The 25,949-nt window shown below is 39.2% G+C and overlaps 1 protein-coding gene across 1 annotated transcript in view; it reads left to right on the forward strand.

The window, feature by feature from the left end:
• The first annotated feature begins 543 nt into the window (after positions 1–543).
• LOC124789785 (survival of motor neuron-related-splicing factor 30) overlaps positions 544–25,949 on the forward strand; it is a 36,678-nt gene continuing 11,272 nt past the window's right edge. Inside the window, exons 1-4 of the mRNA XM_047257252.1 lie at positions 544–776; positions 859–997; positions 24,059–24,197; positions 25,224–25,385. Coding sequence (XP_047113208.1) covers positions 723–776; positions 859–997; positions 24,059–24,197; positions 25,224–25,385 — 494 coding nt within the window. The 5' untranslated portion in view covers positions 544–722. The remainder of the gene's footprint in view (positions 777–858; positions 998–24,058; positions 24,198–25,223; positions 25,386–25,949) is intronic.

Raw genomic sequence — 25,949 nt, forward strand, 5'->3', positions numbered from 1 at the left:
AAAAACTGCCTTGTAAATTGAACATGTAATAATGGCTAAATTCAAATTGTGATGTTTTGATGACTTGTAACTTACGATTGTCTGTAAACTGAATTTTGTCTTTTTCGCTCTTTCTCTCTCTCACACACACACTGTCTTCTTCTTTCTCAAATTTGACTTGCCTTATACTGAAGATACTATTCAAGTAAGTAATGGGGACCGATGGCCGAAGCATTTTGGCTCCATAGTCCTTACCACAAATTTCCAAAAATTTCTAAGTATCTAATGAATCAAATGGACCAAATAAATGAAACGAAAAAATCTTTTCCTACAACTGTGCTTATTTGATTTTCCTCGAGAGGTTATGGAAATCACTAAATAAAAACCAATCAACAATGGAGATATTAGTAACGCAATATTTGCAATCAGATGATAGATCTGAATAATATGCTGTAATAAATGATACATATTTTCTAGTCAGGTCTTCCGGATTGCAACTAGTTTGGATTCGTGGACAGTGTATATAACCTTTGCCTATGTGTAATCGACGGGATCTCTGACTACGAAAAAACAACATTTGGAAGTGAAGTGAAACGTCTTTGAAAAAAAAAAAAGTAAAGGGAAAAATTTTATTATAGGGTGTATAGTAAGCATAGCACTGTGTGCTGATATTAATATTTGCCGTATGCATTTAGAAATACCTGTGGTCAGTTCTTAAGTTTTGCGAACAATTAAGCCGTAAAATGGCGGACGACCTCCAAGGAAATCTCCAGAATTACAAGTTGCAACTGCAGCAGGTGTGTTGATCGCATTGATGAGTGTATAATCATACAGAATGTAGTGTAGTTGATATTGCTTGAGCATAAATTTTGTTTGTAGGTGGAAGCTGCTCTGACTACAGATCCTGATAATGAAGAACTTAAGAAGTTGAAAGTCGATTTAGAGGAGGTTATAGAACTAACTAGAGATCTAATTAAAACTCAGCTGATCGAACTAAAAGCTGCCCAAGAATCAGCCGGTAAGTTCTGTACTGTATTTTGAAACAGAGTGGATTTTTAAAACTATCTTTGTGTAGGGACACGATTAGTGTATTGATTGATTGTGGCACGAACGTGTGCTGCATGACATTTCATGAAGTGGCAACTGGCAATTGACGATTGGCTTCTGTCGTCATTAGTGAGTTGTAGCCTTCCCTAATATCGTTCTAGTCGCTAATATAGGTGGACTCCGATACAAGTTGTTTTACACTTTAAGCTAAGCAAATCGTACTAAAGTGATGCGACTTGGAGAGAGCTGTCATGCCTCGCATCAGACTATCACAGTGAATACTGCCTATTGCTCTGCCATGTTGGTGTACGTTCATGATGTATAATATTTTGTCGAATCGGAACATTGATGAAGAAATTGTGTGTGTGTGTGTGTGTGTGTGTGTGTGTGTGTGTGTGTGTGTTGTAAAAAAAACTTTGACAATCCTTAATATTGACCCAAGAAATTGCGTGGTTTCACTCCCTGCTTACAGAAATCGGAGTTCACATAGTGTATTTTAGGGGTTAATAAGAAATGCGATCCTGCTGCAATCGGCAGAAATTCAAACTTCAGGTAGCAACTAGGGGATGATGTCAGTAACTGCATGAAAACATTAACAAAAAAGAAGAAAACCAGACCAACTATCGGTCCCTTCCAAGGACAGAGGGCATTTGGGCAGGTTCATTCTTATTCTAAACATCTTAAAAATGTATGACAGCAGTTTGAAAATAAGGATTTTTCAAAATGAGTGTACATGTAACTATGGAATGTGCATTTGCATAAAAAAAGAATGGACGTGGCACCCTAAGTCTGGGTTGGGCTACAGATGATATGATATAAAAAAATCAGGTAGTGGATCTCTCTCTTCATTTATCATATCCTAGCTTATGTACATAATATGCATTGAAACACTGTTGAGACTCGTCCATTATCTAATACAGGTTATCTGATTTTGGCTAGCAGTTTTAGAATTTACTATGAAAATTGCATTTACTATAGGGTGCCCTTCAATGCAAGATTATGCTACAGATCTGTTTCTTACAACATTCATTACATATTCACATTCATTGGCTCATGTCAAATCACAGCCAAAATGTTGGCTAAAGTGCAATTAACGATGTATGCAGTTCTTGTGTGGCATGCTGTTTTTGGCAGTTAGTTGATGATATTCGCAGATAATCACGTGATCATTTATGGTGGCTAGTACGGATAATTGAATCTAACTAATCTGGGGAGGATGGTAAAAACTGAAGAAATTTGTTTGCATTGTGAAGTGTGATAACAAAACTTCATGTGCTGCCAGACTGACCTGAGCAACGCCCAAACCCTAGGTTTGGTGGAGGCAACAATTTCATTGTGATTTGGCAGAGACAACGAATCTCAGCACAAAGATAAGAGTGCTGTAATAGACTGACATTTAATATCTCAAGATACACAATCATCATTGCATGAAATCATTTGCCGTATTTCCGAATCTGTCAAATATTCTGACGATGCGGTAAATTCTAACGTAATAGATCGAAATACCAGCTCATGTCATTTAGGAACCATAGGAAATTACGAATGGGCTTACTGATTCGCAGCCAACAGTCATCTCGTGATTCGTTGTATCCCAATCCCATCGTTCATCATACAAGTTGTTACCAACATCACCACAAACTCAATAGTGGTAGACCCCATTAGAGCACTTTTACCAAATTGCATCATTGAGTCTAACGTAGACATTGAACTACATTACCAATGTTTGTAAGTGCAGTGAACTGTGCAGAAGGTCAACAAACAATTACAATCACAATGAAATTGATCAGACTGCTACAACTATCTTGATAAAAAATGGAGTCAGGAACGCAAAACAACAGTATCTTCAATAAATTCACCATCTCCACTAGACCTATATTGATATAGTGAACAACATGACCTAAGCTGCTGTGCACAAGACCTAAATGGTGTGTTATAAACAAAACAAAATTATATCTCTAACTGAAAAGGGCAAACAAAAATAACTAGATTCCATTTGCATAAGATCTAAGGTCCCACTTGTAAGAATATATTGTTGGCTTACTTTGTTCACAAGACGCACCATGGAGTTGTTGTAAATGCCGTTTTGCAGCTGCATATTACAATTTATATGCAGATAAATGAAGATGCTCCACAGGGCATGCACTGGAAGTCCTTGTAGTTGGCATTTATGAATCATCTAAAATGAAACTGAATAAAGCTAAAATGCATTTTTAGTTATTTCTTTGCTTTGACTTTTGTGTTTAGTCAATAAGATTTGTACGTCTTGTGGGAACACTGTTTATCCACAGTATTTTATCAAAAGTTACAGTATTTAAAAATCGGAACTTTGATATAGGCTAGGTGTCTTTATGAATTACTGTCACAAGCACTGTACATTAATATGACCATTGGAAATTAAATGTGGCCTTACCGTTTCAGTCCAAGGAAGTGACAAATCCTGTCGTGGAAGTATTGCAGTTGTCAGGCTGCAGTTCAAGTTTGGTCTTGACCATGATTCCTTATTAACTTTTACTAATCTGTACATGTTTAGGCATTATACTATTATCAAATGCTCTAAGAAAGGTGCAGCATACACTGGGAACAATCAAATAGAATAAGCAGAACTTATGCGTGTAGCCCAAAACATATTACTGCAAAGTAGCTCGTCAGTCACATTCAGGAAGAGTTACTGCAAACTGCTTGGAATGCTCTTAAGAAGAGCAGTTACCCCAGATGGTGCTTTAAAGTACATTGCTGTTCTTATATGCAATGAATATGTATTATTGTTACCAAAATAATTTAACAGTTTATGAATCCAAGCACATTAACTTATACATTTAGTGTCCTATTTAAGTTTGTGGTCTTTTAAAAAACTACAGAAGACATTGCGGGTCGACAGAAGCGTCCGATCCAACGCGTTGGCTTTGACCCGTGACGTAAGGGTGTTGTCGTGTGTGGCGGCGCGGAGTTTGGTTTGAGTGTGGCTGTCTCCAGTTCTGTTTGATCTTATTTTATTTACTTTTCTGATCTGTTCGTTCTATCTCCTGAGATTTTTTTTTTTTTAATTTAAAAACACTTATTACTTATTTTAATTATGTTTCCTCGAATTTCTGTTTTAGTTTATTATATTTATCTTTCTGATCTGTACGTTCTATCCCGTGAGATTTTTTTTTAAAGACAAAAAACACTAATCAGCTAGTGAAGCATCTTTATCTTCTATGGGTTGCAGGGGTTACGACCGCTGGGGAGGTGGGTGGGTATTCGTGCATGGCTGTCTTCACTTACACGTTGTAGCTACGCAATGCGTCTAAATTTGTTTATATTTAGTTTGCCCCCCACCCAAAACACCCCATTTCCCGCGCTTGTCCCGTTAGTGTCATTAGGCTTCTTGTGGAAAGTGTGTGTGTTTGTTTTTGTTTCCGCAATATTTGTGACGTCATGGGTCAAAGCAGACGGGTGGGATCGGACGCTTCCATATTTCCGACATTGCTTTAGGCTAACATTTATTGTATGATTTTTGTGTGCAGTTTGCATAATAGACGGCGTTGATGTACAGTGACACCTGCCCCCACAATGAACATATATTATTTCAATAGTTTTAAAAGTTATAAGAATGCATTCTACAATATTTCATTTAAATGAAAACACAGAACATTTTGTTGTAAAAATTGTGTGTGAAATTACATACATAATAATATAAAATGCTTAGAGCATGAAAATATAGTGGTTGGACAAAAATCGGAAAAATTGTGCAAAGTGCATGCTTGGAGAAAAACACAGATGCTAGGCAAGCCTGCACAATCCGCTGTTGTATTTGATCACAAATGGCACCTCTGCGATGTCGTCAGTATGTTTAACTCTTTGAGGGGCAGGTAAACACCACTAAAATTTACCATAGAGGGGCAAGAAAAATTATTTGCAGTTTTCAAATTTTTTTTACTTGTAACACATTTGTTTTAGTGTCTTGACATGTTTTATACATTGAGTTTGTAAAAATTCACTTAAAGAACAACAAAATATCGACATTAAATGTGGTCACTACAGGTAACCACCACCCCATTACAGTATACAAATTTGTTATTTGGTGGTTGAACTTTGAAATAACTAGTTTTTAATCTTCTTGGTATCTCTTGAAACAGTTCTTGCTTGCTCTCAGACACAAACGTACATTGCACACTGAACACATCCACACTGTTCGCACTGGGTTTTTCTTTCAACTGCAAACTGCGCATATTGTAGATGATGAGTGAATTGGTTGTTGTTTACGGCTTTCGTTGTGAATACATTCGTCTACGTATGGTTTGTGTGATTTGATCTGGGTTGCTATACTGCTTTGGGATACAGAAGCAAAATTAGCTGCCACTGCAGCTATTTTTGGAGCCAACAATATTTTGTACACCTCTCGACGGAAGTCTTTATTGGAGAACTGCTCCATTTTGATTTCTTTGTGCATAATGAATGTGTTTGTCACACTGCAGTCCAAAAAGTGAAGAAACTATCTCATCCACCATTTCTTGCTTTTTCTGTCAATAGCATAGTCTGGCTTTAGTCGATCAAATTTATCCACATAGTTCATACTGGAATTGTAGTCTTTCAATACAATTGGACAAGTGATATTGGTTATTGTTCCATCTTTCATTTTTCGAGTTACTGTGGACACATCTGATGGTGAATGACATGTTGAAATCAAGTTTATTGCCCTGTTATCTTGCCATCTACAGATTACTATGCCATCATTGCTTATTTTGTAATCGAATTCCCCTCTTTCCAGTTCCGTTTCCTCCTTGAGTTTGGGTATGTTTCTCCTTCTGGGATTTATTGTTCCACAAGCGTACACACCATTGGATTTTAGGTCCTTGAACAGATCATATCATGTAAAATAATTGTCCATGAAAATAATGATTCTTTCCATGAAGACAACTGGTTAAATTTAGAACCACACGATTGCACACAAGGCTAGTACTTGCACAGCTTGTCAGGAATGTGGGATCATTTCCATCACTGTCAACACTGCTGACACTAGAAGATATTTCTTCAAGTATAATTCGGTAACATTCGTCCTCAGTTATTCCTTTTCGGCTAGACATATTCGATGGAGACAAAGAAAATGTACTGGGTGGAGCAGAAGAGCGGTGGTTAGCAGCACTAACCACACAGAAATTTGTCTGTAAAACGTGGAATATTCTATTTCAATTTAAAGTTACATTACACGTAGACTTTTATGTGTTCAACACATAAATACAAGCAATTACTTACCAAAAATAGTCGTATAAAGAAGAGCTACAGAGAATACTGCACGCCGCTTCCAAGAACAGTGCTAACAATGAAGAAGTATCAACTATTGTTCTGATATGCGGCAAAAATTCGCGCAGAAGTCCTGCAATGCCATCTAGCGGCATTTTAGGCAACAATTAGGTGGTTGGCAGAGAGTCTACTGGCCCCTAAGCGGTAAAGGGAGAAAATATTATGTGGTAAGCCACAGTGACCACCGCCCATTGAAACCGTCTACGAATGTTGTTAGTTACAGTTTTGCCTGCCCTTCGCAGAGTTAAGGGGTCTGTTGTGGTCAGAACAGTGTTCTATGTAGTTGTGAATGCAGTATGTCACAGATAAATGAGTTTGAATGTGGCAAATTGTTGGTGCTTCCATAACCAAGGTAGAGGGGGTGTTCGGTGTTTCAAGAGGCACCGTATCAAAGATTTGTTGTGCGTACGGGGAAACTGGAAAGGCTTCATCCACTAAGTCACAAGTCGATGAAAGTGTGTGTTGACTGGTCTTGACAGTCATTGAAGAGGATTGTGAGAAACCGAACATCACACTCAGGAACCATATCGACACCAAAACAACATGAAGGGAACTGCATAAGCTGGGAATTCCAGGGCGAGCTGGAATGACAAGACCACACATTAGTGATGCAAATGCCTGTGTCAGGAAGATGTGACACTGGAGCCTTAAGCCTGGACTGTGAAGCAATGGAAGAAAGTCATTTGGTGAATGAGTCTTGCTTCATATAGTTTTAAACTTCTGGCCAATTTTACATCCCAAGAGTGAAAAGTTGTGAGGGTTGTGTGATAATTAGGACAGCCATATCATGGTATTCCATGGGCTCTGTGATTACATTGTGAGGGCGCATTACTGCCAAGGATTATGTGATGATTTTGGCTGTTGAAGTTCATACCATGGTATGTTTGTTCCCCAGTGGTAATGCTGTTTTTCAAGGCAGCCATACAGTGCCTTATATGTAGAGTGCTGTACTGGCGAACCTAATGAGTATGCAATCAACCTAAAGACAAAAGCATAAACCACACTGTTATGCTGTATTGGTAGATCCTTATTGTAATCAAAACAGAGGGCTGTCAGTGGGTACAGCTCATATAAAACAATAAGAAAAAATGAAGTATTTTGAAGAAACAAACACAGCTAAAAACAAGGAGGGAGTAAATTTGCACAAAATTTTAAAGGAGAGTTACAAATATTATGTAAAAACCTTGGTGTGTGTTATATTGTGCAACCTGAATGCACGTAAATTGTGACACCAAGGCAGCCTAAAGCACGTCGAAAGATTAAGACGAACAGAAGGCTTGCTTTAGGTATTTTGGTTTGCAGTATCATAAGACACATTTTTATCTCCAGTGATTACAGTGAGGATGAGGAGAAGCTTTTATCATCAGTTGCCAAAAGCCTTTGTAGAGGTAACAAATGCAATATGTAATCACCAAATAAGTTGACCTTTTTTTATTCCATTATTTGATGTGCAGCAAAGGTCATTATATGAAGACATTTTCTGATATGGCTATTTTAAATAAATAAAAAAAATCAAAAACTTAAAAATAAAACAATACACACAAAAAATAACTAACAAGTCATAAATGAAGACAGTGGTATGAACGATTTGTAGCAGCAACAGAAGATGAATGGAAGTGGTAAACAAATACAAGTTTGGTGTGGTACTTTAGGTTTTATATATATGTGTGTGTGTGTGTGTGTGTGTGTGTGTGTGTGTGTGTGTGTGTGTGTGTGTGTGTGTGTATATATGGGGGGGGGGGGGGGGAACATTCCACGCGGGAAAAATATATTTAAAAACAAAGATGATGTGACTTACCATACGAAAGTGCTGGCAGGTCGATAGAAACACATACATACACACAAAATTCTAGCTTTCGCAACCAATGGTTGCTTCGTCAGGAAAGAGGGAAGGAGAGGGAAAGGCGAAGGGATGTGGGTTTTAAGGGAGAGGGTATGGAGTCATTCCAATCCCGGGAGCGGAGAGACTTACCTTAGGGGGAAAAAAGGACAGGTATACACTCGCGCGCGCACACACACACATATCCATCCGCACATACACAGATATCTGTGTGTGCGTGCGTGCGTGCGTGTGTGTGTGTGTGTGTGTGTGTGTGTGTGTGTGTGTGTGTGTGCGCGTGTGCGCGAGTGTATACCTGTCCTTTTTTCATGAGAGGGAACTTGGGTTAGCTAGGTGCCTTTAAGCTGGTGGCTAAAATAGTGTGGATACAAAGTATAGCATTAATACTCTCAAACTCCCACCCATGAGTTTGACACGCAAAAGACACCACAAATTGCTGTGAAGTTACCAACAAATGTAGCAGCCGTTTTGTCGTCTAGGTGGAATGTCACAGACTACTGTCTTCACATTGTTGGGATACAGTCTAAACATAACTGCTGTCCTTGTTGTGGATGTCCAGCATCTGATCATCAACTTCTTTCGTGGATATGTGACCACAGAACACTGCAGACAGAATGAGGTAATGGACTATGATAAGGAATGCTCAGTAGCCATCATGTTTCTGCAACAAACATTTACTAGGTAGGCTCATGTGCAGGAAGAGCATGGTACTGTTGGGAACTCTAGGAAATAAGGGATAGTCTGACATTAAGGCAGGCTAGGGAAAGGTGTTAAGTTGACAGCTAGCTTATGAATGTCAGAATTCAGCTTACCAGGAAACCTCAGTCAAGTTTTAACACCAGACACCGAAAGAGGTAAAAAGTGATATGTTGGCATTGCAAGTTTTAGGCTGCAAAAGACAGTGTTTATTAAATGTATCATCTTTGTGTGAAACTGTAGGTGAAGGGACAACTCAGTAAGTGTTCATGAGCCTGTCAGGGTATTCTTCACATAGTTTTCAAATAAAGGGAGTTCCAATTTCAAATCCTGTGCCACTTCATAATGAATGGGTTGTAGATGCCGTGTAGGCAATCTCAGTTCTTTGCTTCCTTGCACAGAACATCGAACACAGTGTCTGCAGTTCAGCACAGTCCACATAGTGTCCTTTTGGCCAGTTGTTGCCTGTTCCATTCTGTACAAAAAAAAATTATCAAGGCTGGCCCAGTGACCCAGTTCATAGAGTGTCCATTGTGCCTGGCTTCCGGTCAGCAACAATGTCACGATCATATTTTCCGTCTGATGCTTTCTTGTAATACACCTTTATACATTCCAACTTCAGGTCTGAGTCACCATGGTATGCACCAGTAGTGTCTATCCCACGCTCATCTGAGATGGTCTCCCAGAACACATTTTATGTTGCTTTGCTGTTATGATCTATGTGCATTCAGGTAGTGCAATATAACACACACTGAGGTTTTTACATAATATTTGAAACTATCCTTATCATTTTCTGCATGATTTACTTCACCCTTGTTTTTTAGCTGTGTTGATGTAAAGTGCTTTAGGTTTTGTTTTATTGTTTTACATGAATTTTACCCAAATGCATCCAGCACCATGTTTTTCTTATGGAAAAGATCTACTAATGTAATAGGAGAGTGATTTAAGATTTTGGCTGTCTATATGCTCATTATTTTCATAATGACAGCATTCTAGATTAGAGGCACTTGACAGTTTGCCTCTTTTGTGACATATCAATGTGCAGTGTGACATGGTGAAAAATGTCCTTATGGGCCTTCCAATTGTGCTTAAATAGATTAGCTTTGGCTTTTTTATATTTCACATTTTCATGCTCTGTTTATTTTTATTTTTTATGTATGTAATTTGTGCACACAGTTTGTACAACAAAATGTGCTGTTTTTGCGTTTAAATGAAGTGTTGTAGAACGTATTCTTATAACTTTTTGAACTGTTGAAATGTAATATATTCATTGTGAGGGCAGGCATCATTGTAGATCAGCGCCATCTATCATATAAATTGCACACAAAAAACATATAACAGGTGGTAGCCTCTGGTAATGTCTTCTGTACGTTAAACATAAAAAATACAAATAAGACATCAAACATATGTTATAAGTTAATGTGCTTGGATTAGTAAAATGTTAAATTATTTTTGTAACATAAGAATACGTATTTTTGCGTATTAGAACAGCCGTAGAGATTAGTGGCATCTGGCATAGCTCTTACTTCCAAGATGAGTGCATTCCAATCGAGTTTTGGGTAGGTGAGAGCTCTGCTACACTCATGTTGTATTCTGTTTGGTAGTTCTTGATGTATGCTTGACATACATCATTGAATGCCAGTGCTTCATTTCTCATTTGTGCTACATCTTTTTTAGAGTCTTTGAAAGTGGTGTAATGCCAAAACACGTAAGGATTAATGAAAGTTAATCAGGATTACCACAAGTTCTGGAAATCGGGGAATTTTAAACGTGTCAGGGAAATCAGAAATTTGAAAAAAAAAAGAGAAACAGGAAAAATCTCAGTAGATGAAATGGTTGGTTTACTGAGATGTCACGCATCGTCACTGGTTGGGGCAGTTTAGAACGTGCACTGCTTCTCCTCTTCCTCCCACTCCCCTCAGCTTGCAGTTAGTGCCTAGCAGCTGCCGAAGAGAGGCAGGCTGGTGTGAGGAGAGGTTTGTTTGGATCTTATTCTCAGAGATTGTTAATGCAGCAGCTGGAGACGGTGGTCATGTGTGGATGAGTTGTGTCGGAGTGATTGCGTGAATCCATGTGTGCTCTCGTTTTCTTACAAAGGTTTAGTTGTGAGTGTGTGATTGTCTTTTCTACATGCCTGTCGGCAGGTCAGCAATCATCGTTATGGTGAGCTGCTACTTATTCTCATTAGTATTGATTCTCGGGTTATTTGCAAAAGGTGTCTATTGCATGGATTGATTGCCACTGTCTCATTTTATCAGCATGGTGTCTGTGACACATGAATAGCTGGCCACATGAATTGACTTCTGTGATGACCCAAAACCGCATGCCATTTCTAATGAATCGGGCCTGCCGATCTGAAGCCCATTGTTTCCCAGTAATGTGCAGGCCCTGCCTGTCGGATCTAGTCTCACCTATCTGCTTGCAGGCCAGGTCTATTTGTGTGTGGCAGAGTGTGATGGATTTTCGTGGTTTATCCATGGACCCAGGACCGAGGTGCTTCTCGGCAGGCTAGAGACCACCGTTTATGGATTTCAGGAATCGCGACTGACTCAGCGCAAGTACATCGTCAGGATTGCCACAGGTTCTGGAAATCAGGGAATTTCAAACATGTCGGGGAATTCAGAAAGTAAAACACTGGAAAAGTCTTGTTTTTTGTCTCAATAGATTAAATGATTTTTTTAACTGAAGTGTCATGCATTGTCATTGGCTGGATGCACCAGAGTACATGCACCACTTCCCTATTCCCTCGTTAGTACCGCTTCTCCCCTTCCTACCACTCCCCTCATCTTGCAGTCGGTGCTGCCACCACCTCTTACTGCTAGCCTAGCGGTTGCCGGTGAGAGGCAGGGAGACATGAGGAGTGGATTGCTTGGATCTGATTCTGAGACTGTAGATGCAATGGCCGGAGATAGCGGTCGTTTGTGCATGAGTTGTGTGTGAGTGATTATGTGAATATGTGCTCATTTTCTGACAAATGCTATGACTGAACATTTAGCTATAAGAGTATGATTGTCTTTTCTTTGTGCCTGTCTCTGGCTCAGCAAACATCTTTACAGTGAGTTGCTGCCTGTCTGTATTATTATTGATTCTCATTGTGTTTGAACACATGATCTGTTGCATGGATTGATCACTGTGGTCTCATTTCATCAACATGCTGCCTGTGGCTTATGAATACCTGGCTACATGTGTGAATTTCCACGACAGGCCAAAACCACAGGCCATTTTTGTGGGTATCTGTAATGGATCGGGCCTGCTGATCTAAAGCCATTTGGTTCCCACTAATTGTGCAGGCCCTGCCTGTTGGATCTAGTCTCATCGATCTGCCCACAGGGTGGGTCAGTTTGTGTGTGGCATAATGCAGCAGATTTTCGTGGTTCACCCGTGGACCCAGGACTGTGGTGCTTCTCAGCAGGCCAGAGGCCATGGGCAATGGATTTCAGGTATTGCGACTGTCTCACCGCAAGTACATTGTACAATGTGTCGCTTTATAGATGTTTTATTTGTTCTAGTACATTTTGCCACTTACATGTGTTAGTATGGATGACAAGAAGAAGGAAATTGTCAGTCACTGGTGGTTTGTACACTATATAATCATGTGTTTCTAGAAAGAAAAATCAGAAATACCTGTAAAATAATAGATATAATATAGTGGGTAATAACTGAGAATAATGAACATTGTAGAACCAAATTTTATAGGCGGTCACCTACAATGTTGCTTTACACAATTATTCCCCATCTTATAATCTCCTACTTTTTTCTGAGGTTATTTCTGAAATATTTCGGGAATATTTTAAATCTGTCTTGCGACTCCAAGGAGATGCGTATTTTTGTCACAGAACATGTTTTATTTTATTGGGATAAAATAACAGCAGTGGTCTTAATGAAACACATACCATTTGACTTGTTTTCTCCTTCTAAAAGCAGTTCATTACAAAAGAAGCTGATGATAGTATTTAAGATTTTTGCCCACATCAGGAAGTGCCATCTGCTTGCAAGTTTTTTTTTTGATATTTCCCCTTTGCACTATTGTTTCTTGTACTGTAGCTGCAAAGACAGATTGTCAATTTATGTCTTAACTTACCCTTGTGATCTCAAAATTTGTCAGGGAAAATGCTGAGACTTGTTTGGAAATAAGGGAATTTCACTTAGGGAAACTTGGGGCAACTCTGACTGTACAGTGCGGCATTTTATACACATTTTATTTATTGTAGTACATTTTGGCACTTCGAAAATAGTTTATATGTTAGAAAATATGGACGATAAGAAGAAGAATATTGTGGCAGTCGCTGACAGTTTGTACGCTATGTAATAGTATATTTCTCTAAATAAAAATCACACAGTACTTCTAAAATAATAGACATAACATAGTGGGTAATAACAGACAATAACAAACATAATAGCAGCAACATTTTACTGACAGTCATCCATTGTGTTGGTTTTCACAACTCTTCACTGTCTTATACACTTCTTTCAAGAGGCCTACTTCTTTTCTGAAGTTATTTCTGACATCAGTGAAGGTATTTTAAATCTGTCTTGTGATTCCAAGGAAATACATACTTTTGTTAACAGATGTGTTTAGTTTTTATTGAAATAACATTGGTGTTAATGTAACACACATACTATTTGGCTTGCTTTCTCCAACTAGTTCATTATAAAAGATGTTGATGTTAGTACTTAAGATTTTTGCTCACACGGGGGGAGGAAAAAAAAGTCCTTATATTTTATTTATTTGTTTGGTTTTTTTTTGTGAACTTTTGTCTTTACTTATCTTTGAGATCTCAAAGTTTGTCGGGAAAATGCTAGAACTTACCTAGAAATCAGGGACTTTCACTTCAAGAAACTAGTGGCAACCCTGTTAATAAAGAAATTTGGTCAGGGCTAAAGTTTTATTATAGTGCAGAAAATGACTGCCACATCTTAAAGCATTTTCTACTAGAATTGTACTTTCTCGAGATTTAGGCAAGTTCCAAGGACCATGGTACTTAGTCTACTCCCTGCTTCAATCTTTCATTGTTTGTGTACAATATGCAAGAGGGTCACAAAAATAGTGAGTTTGTTGAAAAATCATGTACTCGACAGAACATTTCAGAACTTCAAACATCTTCCAAAGAGTGTCCATAAGAAATAAAACACTTGTCCCAACATTTTTTTCTGTGGTGGAAACAGTTTTTAAACTCATCTGAAGTTGCACTGTTTACTGCTTCCATTGAGTTTTCATGTTGAAAATTCTTGCCTTTTAGGTTTCTCTTAATTTTTGGGAATAAAATTCAGATGGGGCCAAGTCCAGTAGGTAGGGTAAGTGAGAAACCATTCTCATTTGGTTTTTGACTGTAAACTGCCCTAGGCTCAATGCTTCATATATAGGGGCATTGTTGTGGTGAAAAAGCCTGTCTCCTGTACAATGTGGGCTGTTCTTATCTCTCTGCTTCACTTAATCATTGTAGCAGTTTGAAGGTACATGGACCAATCACATTAATGTAACCATCACTTAGAGTTCGATGTCACCGTGAAATAACCACTCACAGACAGTTGTTGGCAGCATTAGCAGTGGAGTATATATAAATCGTGTCAAGTGGGTGCAGTAAACTGTGCAGTTGTTGTCGTAACGTGGAAAAGGAGTGATTTATCCAACGTTTGAAAGGGAATGATCATTCGCTTTTGGGCCAAGAGTGGAAACATTTACAGAATGGCTAAGTTTGTAAACTGTTTGCATGCTGCCATTGTTAAAGTATTCGGCGCATGGCAAAATGGCACTATCCAAAACCATTGCCTTTGCAACTGTGCTGCACCATGGGCCACAGATGGCAGGGGTGAATGACAGCTGTAGAGATGTGTACCAGCGAACACATGTGCAACTATTGAGCAACTAACTATGCAGATAAACCAAAGGTGCTACCAATAGTATCTCCTTAGTGGCTGCTAAGCGAATGTTGTTTGGTGTAGGCCTCTGCAGCAGGCACTTGGTTCATGTGCCGTGGCGGTTTCCGGCGACTAGAGGAAGCAGTGTGGTACTGGTATGCAAGACTCGACACATCCCCTTCATCATTGGACATACTTGGAGGTGCTTTGCTGATCTTCTTCTCAGGATAGCTGGCTGCGACGGTCTGCCCAACTTCTTCTCCAAAGATATGATACTGTTTGGAGGAATTTGCTCTACTCTTCAAATGATTGCATACAATCAGGATACTTTTAAACCAATCCTACTATATTTCACTTAGACAAACAGAACACCACATAAGTTTCACATGAATGAATCTTATTTTGTAAATCCAGTGAGTCCCGGTCCATCAGAAACCATTGATTACTTTTACAATAAATATAGTTCCAAAAATCTCTCAAGGTTCTCACAAGTCCACCATCCGCAACTTTAGTGTGTCAGTAAGTAAGTAAGTAAAAGCAAGTGTCTTTTCTTTTCTCTTACACCATTCAACTGTTCACAATAATGACTGACGTAGCACCGTCACAGAGTAAGGTACGCTTGCTCCTAGTGCTGGTCATGTAACTTCTGTGACGAGTGAGGCAACCTCTTGCCCACAACGATCAGCCATTCACCTTGTGGCATTCTCTTGACACACGTCCATACTGTGCAGACAGAAAACCAGTGCATGGTAGACACTCTCCTGTTGCTCACACGCTTACCTAAAACATCGGGTGTTCGAGATGGTGGAAAGCGGAGGGTCTGTAGAATTTACGCCGAAATTCTTGTGGCACCACATATCCCTCTCCTTACCTCGAACACTCGGTATTTTATACATATTCAATATGTACATTGACATCATACTGAATAACAATCCACTTCTTTGAGATATTCAGTTACTTCATAATTCTAGATGTGTATGTATTTTGATAAATTCTTGAACTTCACAGGATAAGCTCCGTCTTTCAATTCCACTCGTGAATTCCAGTTGTTGTGGACCCTTAAACATTTTACCCTTTACCTTTAATCCTTCATGTTACTCCTTCCTTTGTTCATATGGACTAGTACTATCCTATACAGCTTTCTGTAGTCTGGAGGAACAAAATTTATCAGCCTGTTCTTTCCAACATCCATAAATCTTAATAAAGCTAGAGGCATTAAGAATTCAAACTTAACATGAATAATTCCACCAAATATGTGATTTCTATCACTATGCTGCCTTTTTCCCCTTGGGAACAGTACTCATCCCTTATGTATTGGTAGCCTTTCTCCTGCTGTTCTGGTAGGTACACCCCTTTCTTCTTCCTATAATCTATGGTGCCCCTGCCCACAAAGTATAGGTCAGCCTCTCATTGGTCTGCCTATCTTCCTTTGTTTTCCATTCGCTAAAAGCTGGGTGCACCCCCTTTATCCTTTGTGAGTAGGCCCCATGGCTCATCGCCCTAGTATACATCTTTATGTATACTATCACTAAATATTATCCAGTAAAATTACAAAATCTACTTCATTCTTCAGTATTGCTCATTAATACTTCATTTTGTATCCTAGAGTCCTCCTTTACTTTTCAACCTCCCTACCATACCTCTATACTTACGTTATCAAAGGGTACACCATCTTTACTTAGGTCATCAGAGAGCCCCACTATTCAACAAGTTGTCAAGTCATTCTTATTTATATACATATATATTTTTAGAATTAGTCAATGTAGAACCATCACCTATAATACCATGTGCTCATGCTTTACCATGTGCACGCACTTCCCCCTACAACACTTGATGGTTCTTACAAGCACTCAAACTGTACTTTTCCTGTTTGTGTCTTTGTGTTTCTGCATTCTTGGACGACAAGAGACGGTGTGGTGTTGGGTTGCATGACTCAAACGTCTCTTCCAGTTGACTTAAACATTGTGTATGCAGCCGATCCTCTTCTTTGGTTTATCTGCTATGTTGCTCTTACCATTTAATTTATCTCCGAAGACTGTATGAGGTTAAGGGGAATATTTTTAACCAGCTCTATATTCTTGAAATAATGCACTCGTAGGCTCATGTCAGTTCAACAATATATTTTCGACTCTCGTCCCAAAGTAACAATTATTCTCTACAAACTCCAGCAAACCAACTGGTTCCAAGATAAATGTCAGAATTTACTAAACATTCATAAAGTTACATATGTTCTGCCTCAGGCAGAGCCAAGACATAAAGTAAAAGTCTCTATATAACACATGCTTCATCTGTCTCTGTAACAATCCTGATGACACCACACACACCATGGAACATTATCCAAATACTCTTTGACTTTTTGATATAACTTCTAGGGCGCTGCTTGTAACCACTTGTCGGGGCCGCTTATCTGACACAGCTCCTGGCTCCTTGTGACAGCTGTCCTACCTGCACATACAGACCTGTGTGGCACAGAAGAAAGACTCTCTCACCCTTGTCATTAGAATATCAGATGTTCGAGATGTTGGAGAGCCAAGTGTTTTTAGAATTCACCCTGAAATTCTCGAAGCACTACATATCCCTCCCCTTAGCTCAGGTAAGCCTCTCTTGGGTCTGCCTATCTGCCCTTTTCATCCAATAAATGCTGGGTTCACCCTCCTTCTCCTTCCTGAGTAGGCTTCATAGTTGACTGCCCTCGTATACGTCTTTATGTACTCTGTTGCTAAATATTACTTGGCGAAAGTCAATTCCACTTCACGCTTCTATCTTACTTCTTGGTACCTTATTTGATCCCCTAGAGTCCTCCACTACTTTTCAACTTCTGCGCTTTCAGTAGACCTCATATTTATATAGAATTCACTATATCATACCTTTCCTTATTCTAGACTTGTTCCGCTGTCGTACAAATCGTCAGAACAAATATTCGACTGATATTCCTACATAATTATCACCATTAGTTCCTCCCTGGCTGATGCTCATTAGCTCATCATTTCTCACATTTCCTTGTGCGACATAGAACTGTCTCTGTTCTTATACCTATGTATAATTATATAAGAAGTGACAAAAGGAACAAAAGGGGGTGATGTAGAACTGTCATGTATCAACCGTACAATATGTGCATCTACCCAGATGTACGTAGGTCTTTATTCCCCTACATCTCTTGGAGGTTCTAACATCGCTTTAAGTTTCTAACCCATAATTTTCATGTTTGTGTCTAAGTGTAGCTTTGTGTGTAGCCTGATTCTTCAGCCTACTTATTTGAAATAAGTTGAAGGTTATAGGAAACCACGCAGAATGAGGATTTCAGCGATACAAATGTATGCATATGGAAAGAGGGAAAGATAGACCGGTACTCGGATGAGAAGTAAGAAAGGAAAAAAAATAGAAACAGTTGCTAAGATCGAAAAAGTGAAAGAAGATAGCCCCAAAGACAGGAAACTCTTCCCACCCCCCTTTCCCAGGATCCCTACTTTGCCGGTACTTGAGTGAGAATCCGAAGGAGATATGATGTTGAACGTCTCCTACAGAATGTACATTCTCACCTTCACCTTTGAAGTCCCTGAAGAAAGATCTTAGCAACTTCTATGGTACGGCAAATGGTGAAGAATCAGAAACACTTGTCTGCGAGGGTTGTCTGAAAGGTAGGTGTGTGTGTGTGTGTGTGTGTGTGTGAGAGAGAGAGAGAGAGAGAGAGAGAGAGAGAGAGAGAGAGAGAGAGAGAGAGAGAAGTGTTAGTCGTTTGTACCTAAACTACCCACCCTTTCCAAAAATGATACAAAACCTCCCATTTATTTTAAATCTCACAAAAGGTATAAAATTACTCTATAAAAATAGAAAATTAAACACTATGCTAACATAATTGTTTAGTCATTCAGTTTAAACTATTTTTCATACACACATAAAGTACGCTGTTCATTTTATGTTTAGATATTACTTTTCTTGAATAGTATCATGATATTACCTTTGTACTAGTCCTATCTTCTATTCATTTCATTCCATGTTTAGAGATCATGGTTCATTTGTGATCCTCTTAAATTAGTCACTATCTTGCAGTCATATTCGGTCACTTAAATACTAACATGATGGGATAGTTAAGGAGGTTATGAATAGATTATAGAATATTTGAAGGGAATCTGGTGTAGGAAAACTAACGTGGAAGTAACACCGAAAACAACTGAGGATCCGACGGTCCTCACTCCGCCCGTTAACACAGAATGTTAACATCCCTGGGGAACAGATATGACTCCACCCATATCCCATGGGTCTGATACTAAGCTCACTTGAGCAAGTCCATACCAGTACCTCTTGTTACATTTTGTGTGAAAGTCTCCCCACAACAAAACAATCGCCACTGTACTAGGTAACACAACATCAGGTAAAGCTATTCTATTTTCTACTTTGTCATGGACAAGTTTGAATTCTTCATCCATAACCTTGTTAGTATCATCAGGTTTGGAAAAAGCAACAGTCACAATGTTTCCGGAGATTATACTCTCGGAAATTTCTCAATCTATAATTAGCTCAAAAGTTCTGCCAGGCTACTTACATTTATAATGTTAAAGTTGACCATCTTTTCTTTGAAATTTTGTTCTGCATTATTTATTTGCGAACTGACAGCTCATGTAGTAACAGCTCGTATACTAACACCTGGAATTTTCGATTGAATAATCGATGTTAACTCCTTAGGTCGATCTGTGCTCTTTCAAGATATTCAGTTCCTGACATACAGAATTAAATTTAATATTAGGCTACATACATTTTCACAAGATTCTAATTTTTCATTGAGATCGGGTTCTTTATTATTACATTCAGCGTCAAATTTAGTTTTCAAAGCAATCGTGCCTTCACACAGATTACTAGATTCTTTGCTCTGAGTGTCTACTTTGACGTACGATGAATCTATGTTTGTTGTTTGGCTTTTTCAAATTTCATTCAGGGCATGTAACTGAGAATGTACAGAGTCTACCTCTTTACTTAGTTGCACATAAAACTTTAGTCTAGGCTTTTATAGCTTCAGTCTGGGTATCTATTTTAGTAGCTATTGAGTGTATCAAGTCTAGGTTTTTCTTAAAACTATTGTCTAAATCTTTTCTAAAAGCTTTAAAAAATTCCTTCTGGGCTTTGAAATGGTCATCTAAATCTTTACTAAAAGCATTAAAAAACTTGGCCTGGACTTTGAATAACTTTATCAACTCAGCCTTTACCAACTCCGGCCCATCAGGCACCCTTTTACTTATTTCCATGGTCGTAGCTGGTTCTTGATTCTCCTCGACCTGTTTTAAGCTATCCATATTTCTATAGACTTCAGCTCTTGTGAGGATGTAATACTAATTTCAGTTATACCAATTACACAGTAAAAGTTCACCCCACAGTATTTTGTAACACTTCTTACAAGAATAATAAATTTTTTTTTTATTTCACACTTGCCCGCCATAGAATTTTACGCTGCATTGGTGAGCAGGTGTAGAATCAGTGCCAGTGAATAGCAAGGGCGCCGGCAGCGTCAAACATTGGTTGCGGCATCGGCGAGTGGACGCGAAGTCAGCAATGGTGGCGGGTTACTGCGTCGACGTCCGTTAGCTACTGTGTTGGCGTAGGCATGATGTGTATGGGTGAGAAATACTTCCTCCCCACACTAAAAACTCTTTAGTCAAAAAGTTGAGATCTTCTCTCCGTTCTCTTGACGTTGTTACTTTTTCCCGTCTTATATTGTGTTGCATTCACAACTTTCTTCCTTCGGTTTATTGGACACCACGCAATTACTCGAAACAGTTTCTCAGTCTTGTTACTTCTGGTTGCTATGGCAACACAGTATGTTCTTATCTCGATTTCTGTCGTAAAATTCCCGCTTTTTTCTTGTCCTGTCACTTCGGTTGCCACATTCTAATGCTTTCTTGGACGACAAGAGACAATGCTGTGTTGGGTTGCAAGACTCGCACGTCTCTTCCAGTTGACTTACACATTGTGTGTGCAGCTGATCCTCTTCTTTGCGTTATCAGCTACGTTGCCTTCACTGTTTAATTCAGCTCCGAAGATTGTATGAGGTTAAGGGGACTATTATTAACCATCTCTATACTCTCGAAATAAATTATGCACTTGTAGGCTCTTGTCAGTTCAACAATAATATATTTTCGACTCGTCCCAAAGTAACAATTATTCTCTACAAACTCCAGCAAACCAACTGGTTCCAAGATAAATGTCAGAATCTACTAAACATTCATAAAGTTACATATGTTCTGCCTCAGGCAGAGTCAAGACATAAAGTAAAAGTCTCTACATAAAACACGCTTCATCTGTCTCTGTAACAATCCTCGTGACACCACACACACCATGGAACATTATCCAAATACTCTTGGACGTTTTGATATAACTTCTAGGCCACTGCTTGTAACTACTTGTCGGGGCCGCTCATCTGACACAGCTCCTGGCTCTTCGTGACAGCTGCCCTTCCTGCACACACAGACATGTGGCACAGTAAAAAGGCTCTCTCACCCTTGTCATTAAAATATCAGGTGTTCAAGCTGGTGGAGAGCCAAATGTTTCTAGAATTTACCACAAAATTCTCGAAGCACTACAGCACCAATGCTTGCTGCTTGTGAAATGTCTGAAAACAAAGGGTCCAGGCCCGAGGAGGGAGCGTTATGGTCTGGCAAATGTTTCCGTGGCATTCACTAGGTGATGTTGCCATTCGGGAAAGCACAGTGGATCAATACAAGCATGCATCTATCCTTGGAGACCATGTCCATCCCTACATGCAGTTTATAACAATGAAAATAGTCGATTTTTGGCAGTATAATGTAATTAGATAGATACAAAAAATCTACTCACCAAGTGGCGGCAGGGAACACACACAAAAAACGGTTTTACTTGTCCAAGCTTTGGGAGCCAATGTCTCCTTCTGGGAGAAGTGTTGAAAGGGAAGCGAGAGGGGTGAAAAGGACTGGTGAGGTTTAGGAACAGGGGTACAGTTTGGAAAAATCATGCAGGCACCAGTGAAGGGAGGCTTAGTGGACGGGATGAGAAGGAATCTTTCTCATCCCATGCAGTCGGTCTCCCTGACCCTTTTCCAAAATGTATCCCAGTTACTAAACCTATTGAGTCTTCCTTCACCCCCTCCTCCCCCCCTTCCTTCTCGTTCTACGCTTCTGCCAGGAGCCGCCACTGGCTCCAAAAGCTTGCATAAATAAAAGCTTTCTTTATGTATGTTCTCCTGCTGCCGCTTGGTGAACAGATCTTCTTTTATCTATCCAGTTACCCTATATGCAGTTGGTTTTCCCTTGGCACAATGGCACCTATCAGCAGGGAGTGCAATGTGTCACGCAGCTTGCAGTGTATGAGCATGTTCTGAGGAGCACCAGAATGAGTTTACCATACTCCCCTGGCCACTGATCTTCTCAGGTTTAAAGCCATCAAGAATCTTGTGGGACCACCTCTGTGCCATGGAACCTCAACTAGTGCAGGTGACCATGGCACTAGAGTCAGCATGGCTCCACATCGCTGTCACTACCTTGCAGAATCTCACTGACTCTTCCTGCCCATCTCAGAGTGACTGATGCTGCAAAAGGTGGTGGTTATTCAGGCGTTTAACAGGTGGTCACACTAATCTGACTGGACAGAGTAATAATGTGTGTTAACCATGGTATCTTGGAGAACAAATTCATCATGGATGATACCCTTGATGCCGAAAAGCAGACAGACATTGTCTTCACGCAGGATTTCTCCTAACTTGCTTCTTATGCTCTTTGTGATGGAGTCTTTGACTGGTTGTTGGTTGGTTTTCGGGATATATGCATAACATGATGACTTTTGCATCAAAATCTAGCTCAACCTCTGACTGTTCTGTCAATACACAGCACCTGTACAAATGATTCTATCTCTGGTTGTCAGGAAAAATATGTGAAACGAATTTTACTGCAACATGTTTCTTGTTCAGTCAGCATTCGTTGGCATGAACTCCAGAATATTAAAGTTGTTTCCCCCAAGTCACTGACTGTTCTACAATGATTAAACATGATAGCAACACAAATGTTTTCAATGTTTCCATCCATTCTGGAAGTCGAGGGACTTCTCAATCATAATTCTTCCTCAGTTGACATTTGACCACCTTTAAGAAAAGTAAACCACTCATAAACCCTTATCTGGCTCAAAGCTGCTTCCTCGTAAGCTATCTGAAGCACTGAAATAGTTTCTGGTGTTGATTTCCTAATGGGAAATAGCACCTGATTTTTAGCATGTAGGTATTTAATGTCAGGCGGTGAAAAATTGCCAGACATGTGAAACAGTGCTTACAAAAACAGACTGATCGCAATAAGACTTCCACATCAGTTTGCTATGGCAACTGATACTTTCGGTATTTAGCAAAGGCATCTTGCGGGAGAATGCAGAAGTAATATTATACCAACTACCAGAGAAAAACTTTCGTTACTTTTGGGTCCCCCTTGTATGTACATAATGCCTCAAAATAATCATCCAAAATTTGGTCGTCATATAAGTTTTCCATATTTATCTCAGAGTTTTAATTTCTATAATGAAAAGCATGTTAAATATGGTAACATGAATTGAAGTGACCCTAACACAGACTTGAGGCTCCATTACACTTCAGTTGTCATCACAACCTGTGTTTTGAATTCACTTTTGTTGGCTGTGCCAACTCGCAACCGAATTATTGCTGTCTAGGCAAAGACACACCTTGGGCTGTGCTGCAGATCAAGCTGTCACCACAATCCTAAGATTTAAGGGGCAAAGTGGGTGGCACACTTAAGCCACAACCACCCTTAAGATAATTTATGGTAGACATCTCGGAATGCTAGTGAATATTACTGTCGAATGAAATCGTTCAATCTGAAATACAGAACACAATTTAATGAAACTTTGTGTCTTTATAAACTGTGTAAGAGGGCATGATGAAAACTTTGTATTTTACGGACAAGTCTAAGGTGCCAGTTGAGTGTTCTAGGTAACAAGACACAAAGCTTCAGTCTGTCAGTATCTGCGCTACATTTCTAAACTCCACAGGTAATCCTCTGGATACATTGCTATACATGAACAGCTGAAATAAAAGTGGGAAAATTGCTGCTTTGCTGTCCAAAGTTTGTTTCAAATAAAAAAACTGACTCTGCAACAAAGAGTATGATCTGATGTCCCAGTGTGCCACACAGATGTAATATGTCAAGAAGTTTCATGACCACATACATTCCACAAAGGAATTAAAATTTTAATGCTTTCTTCCATTTTCATATATTAATATGTCTTCAGAAAAAATCCTGTGCCTATTTTATTATCGAGTTTTATATGAAAAATAACATTTTTTTTTTTTTTTTTTTTTTTTTTTTTTTTTTTTTTTTTTTTTTTTTACAGCAAGTTCAAGTATAGAGGAAGCTGAACTTACAGCAAAGCTCTTGGCTGCTGAAGAACCAAATGTTAGCAGAATTGTACCTGTTCGAAAGGACTGGAAAGTTGGAGATAGGTGTCTTGCAATTTGGAGTGGAGATGGGCAGTAAGTTTAAACTTAAAATTCTGTTGTTCTAAAGTCTTTAAAATTAGGAAATATTGTGGTTCTATTTACTTACTGTGTTAAGTCTTATAGTAACAGGAATGGAATTGGAGTGGGACCTAGATTAATTGTTGTTATAAACTAAAAAATGGTCCACTGAATTTATGACAGCATTTTTGTAGTATTGTAGTCAAATCTATAGCTCTTATGCCAAATTATGTGTGTTTTTTAAGTAGTGGAAATGTTATCAATAGACAAACTGTTGGCTTTATGTAAGTGCGAAAAAAATTAGTAATGTATAATCAGTCATATTTCAATTATAGGTTTAGTTGTGTAAAATATTGTCTTGTTATTTAAATGTGGGTAAAAACCTGAAATAGGGGAGTCTGCCGGTGAAGATGATTGAAAAAGATGCTATCAGCCAGTTCCAGTATTGCCTGCTAAAATGAGACTGTTTAATGAACGTTTGAAATGGTATGCATTCCGACCAAATGTCAGTATCTGATGTACAGTCAGTATATTTATTGTTCCATGCACTTGTTATGAATTAATTTATACTTTTGCAGGAGGTCATTTTGTCAGCTTGATTTGCATTTCGGCCATATAATGTGCCAGACCTAAGTGACATCCTAATATTGAAGGTGAGATCAGAAACTGGTACTAATGAAACAAGAAATATTCAGGTCCTTTCCACAACTTCCCATTTTTCCTTTCTGCATAGAAATCACTGTTGAGAAATGTGATTCTCGACCTGTTCCACAGGTGACAAACATATTATAAATGTATCAGGCAGTTTTTTCTATATATTTTGTCATCGAAAATTTAGTTGCAGGCATTTGTCTTCATTTAAAATTAATCCCCATTTAATTTGATTGCTTTTAAAAATTTGCCATGAAAATGTCTTGTTTTTGTAAATGTGCTATTGGTAGGACTCATCACTATATTGTACAGTACACGAACGACTTTTAATTGGTGTCAGCTTGTATTTGTACCCAACAAACATTCAGATTTTGTGTGATCTGTTCACAGATATTACGAGGCAACAATCGAAGACATAACAGAAGATGGAGATGAAGTCTCCGTTGTGTTCGACAATTACAAAAATTCAGAAGTTACGTCAGTGGCGCTGTTGAAAGAATTGAAGGCTGGTGCAAAGAGACCGGCAGAAGATGGAGCTGATAGTAAAGCTAAGTATGTGAGCTTAAGGAATGATTTATACCATTAAATGGCTAGAATGTGGTATGTGTCATCCCCTGATATGTTGGTTGTGGTGGCAGAGTGATCTGTAGTGCAGAATGAGATTTTCACTCTGCAACGGAGTGTGCGCTGATATGAAACTTCCTGGCAGATTAAAACTGTGTGCCCGACCGAGACTCGAACTCGGGACCTTTGCCTTTCGCGGGCAAGTGCTCTACCATCTGAGCTACCGAAGCACGACTCACGCCCGGAACTCACAGCTTTACTTCTGCCAATATCTCGTCTCCTACCTTCCAAACTTTACAGAAGCTCTCCTGCGAACCTTGCAGAACTAGCACTCCTGAAAGAAAGGATATAGCGGAGACATGGCTTAGCCACAGCCTGGGGGATGTTTCCAGAATGAGATTTTCACTCCGCAGCGGAGTGTGCGCTGATATGAAACTTCCTGGCAGATTAAAACTGTGTGCCCGACCGAGACTCGAACTCGGGACCTTTGCCTTTCGCGGGCAAGTGCTCTACCATCTGAGCTACCGAAGCACGACTCACGCCCGGACTCAC

This window comes from Schistocerca piceifrons, chromosome 3 (assembly GCF_021461385.2).
Source record: "Schistocerca piceifrons isolate TAMUIC-IGC-003096 chromosome 3, iqSchPice1.1, whole genome shotgun sequence".
NCBI classification, from domain to species: domain Eukaryota; kingdom Metazoa; phylum Arthropoda; class Insecta; order Orthoptera; family Acrididae; genus Schistocerca; species Schistocerca piceifrons.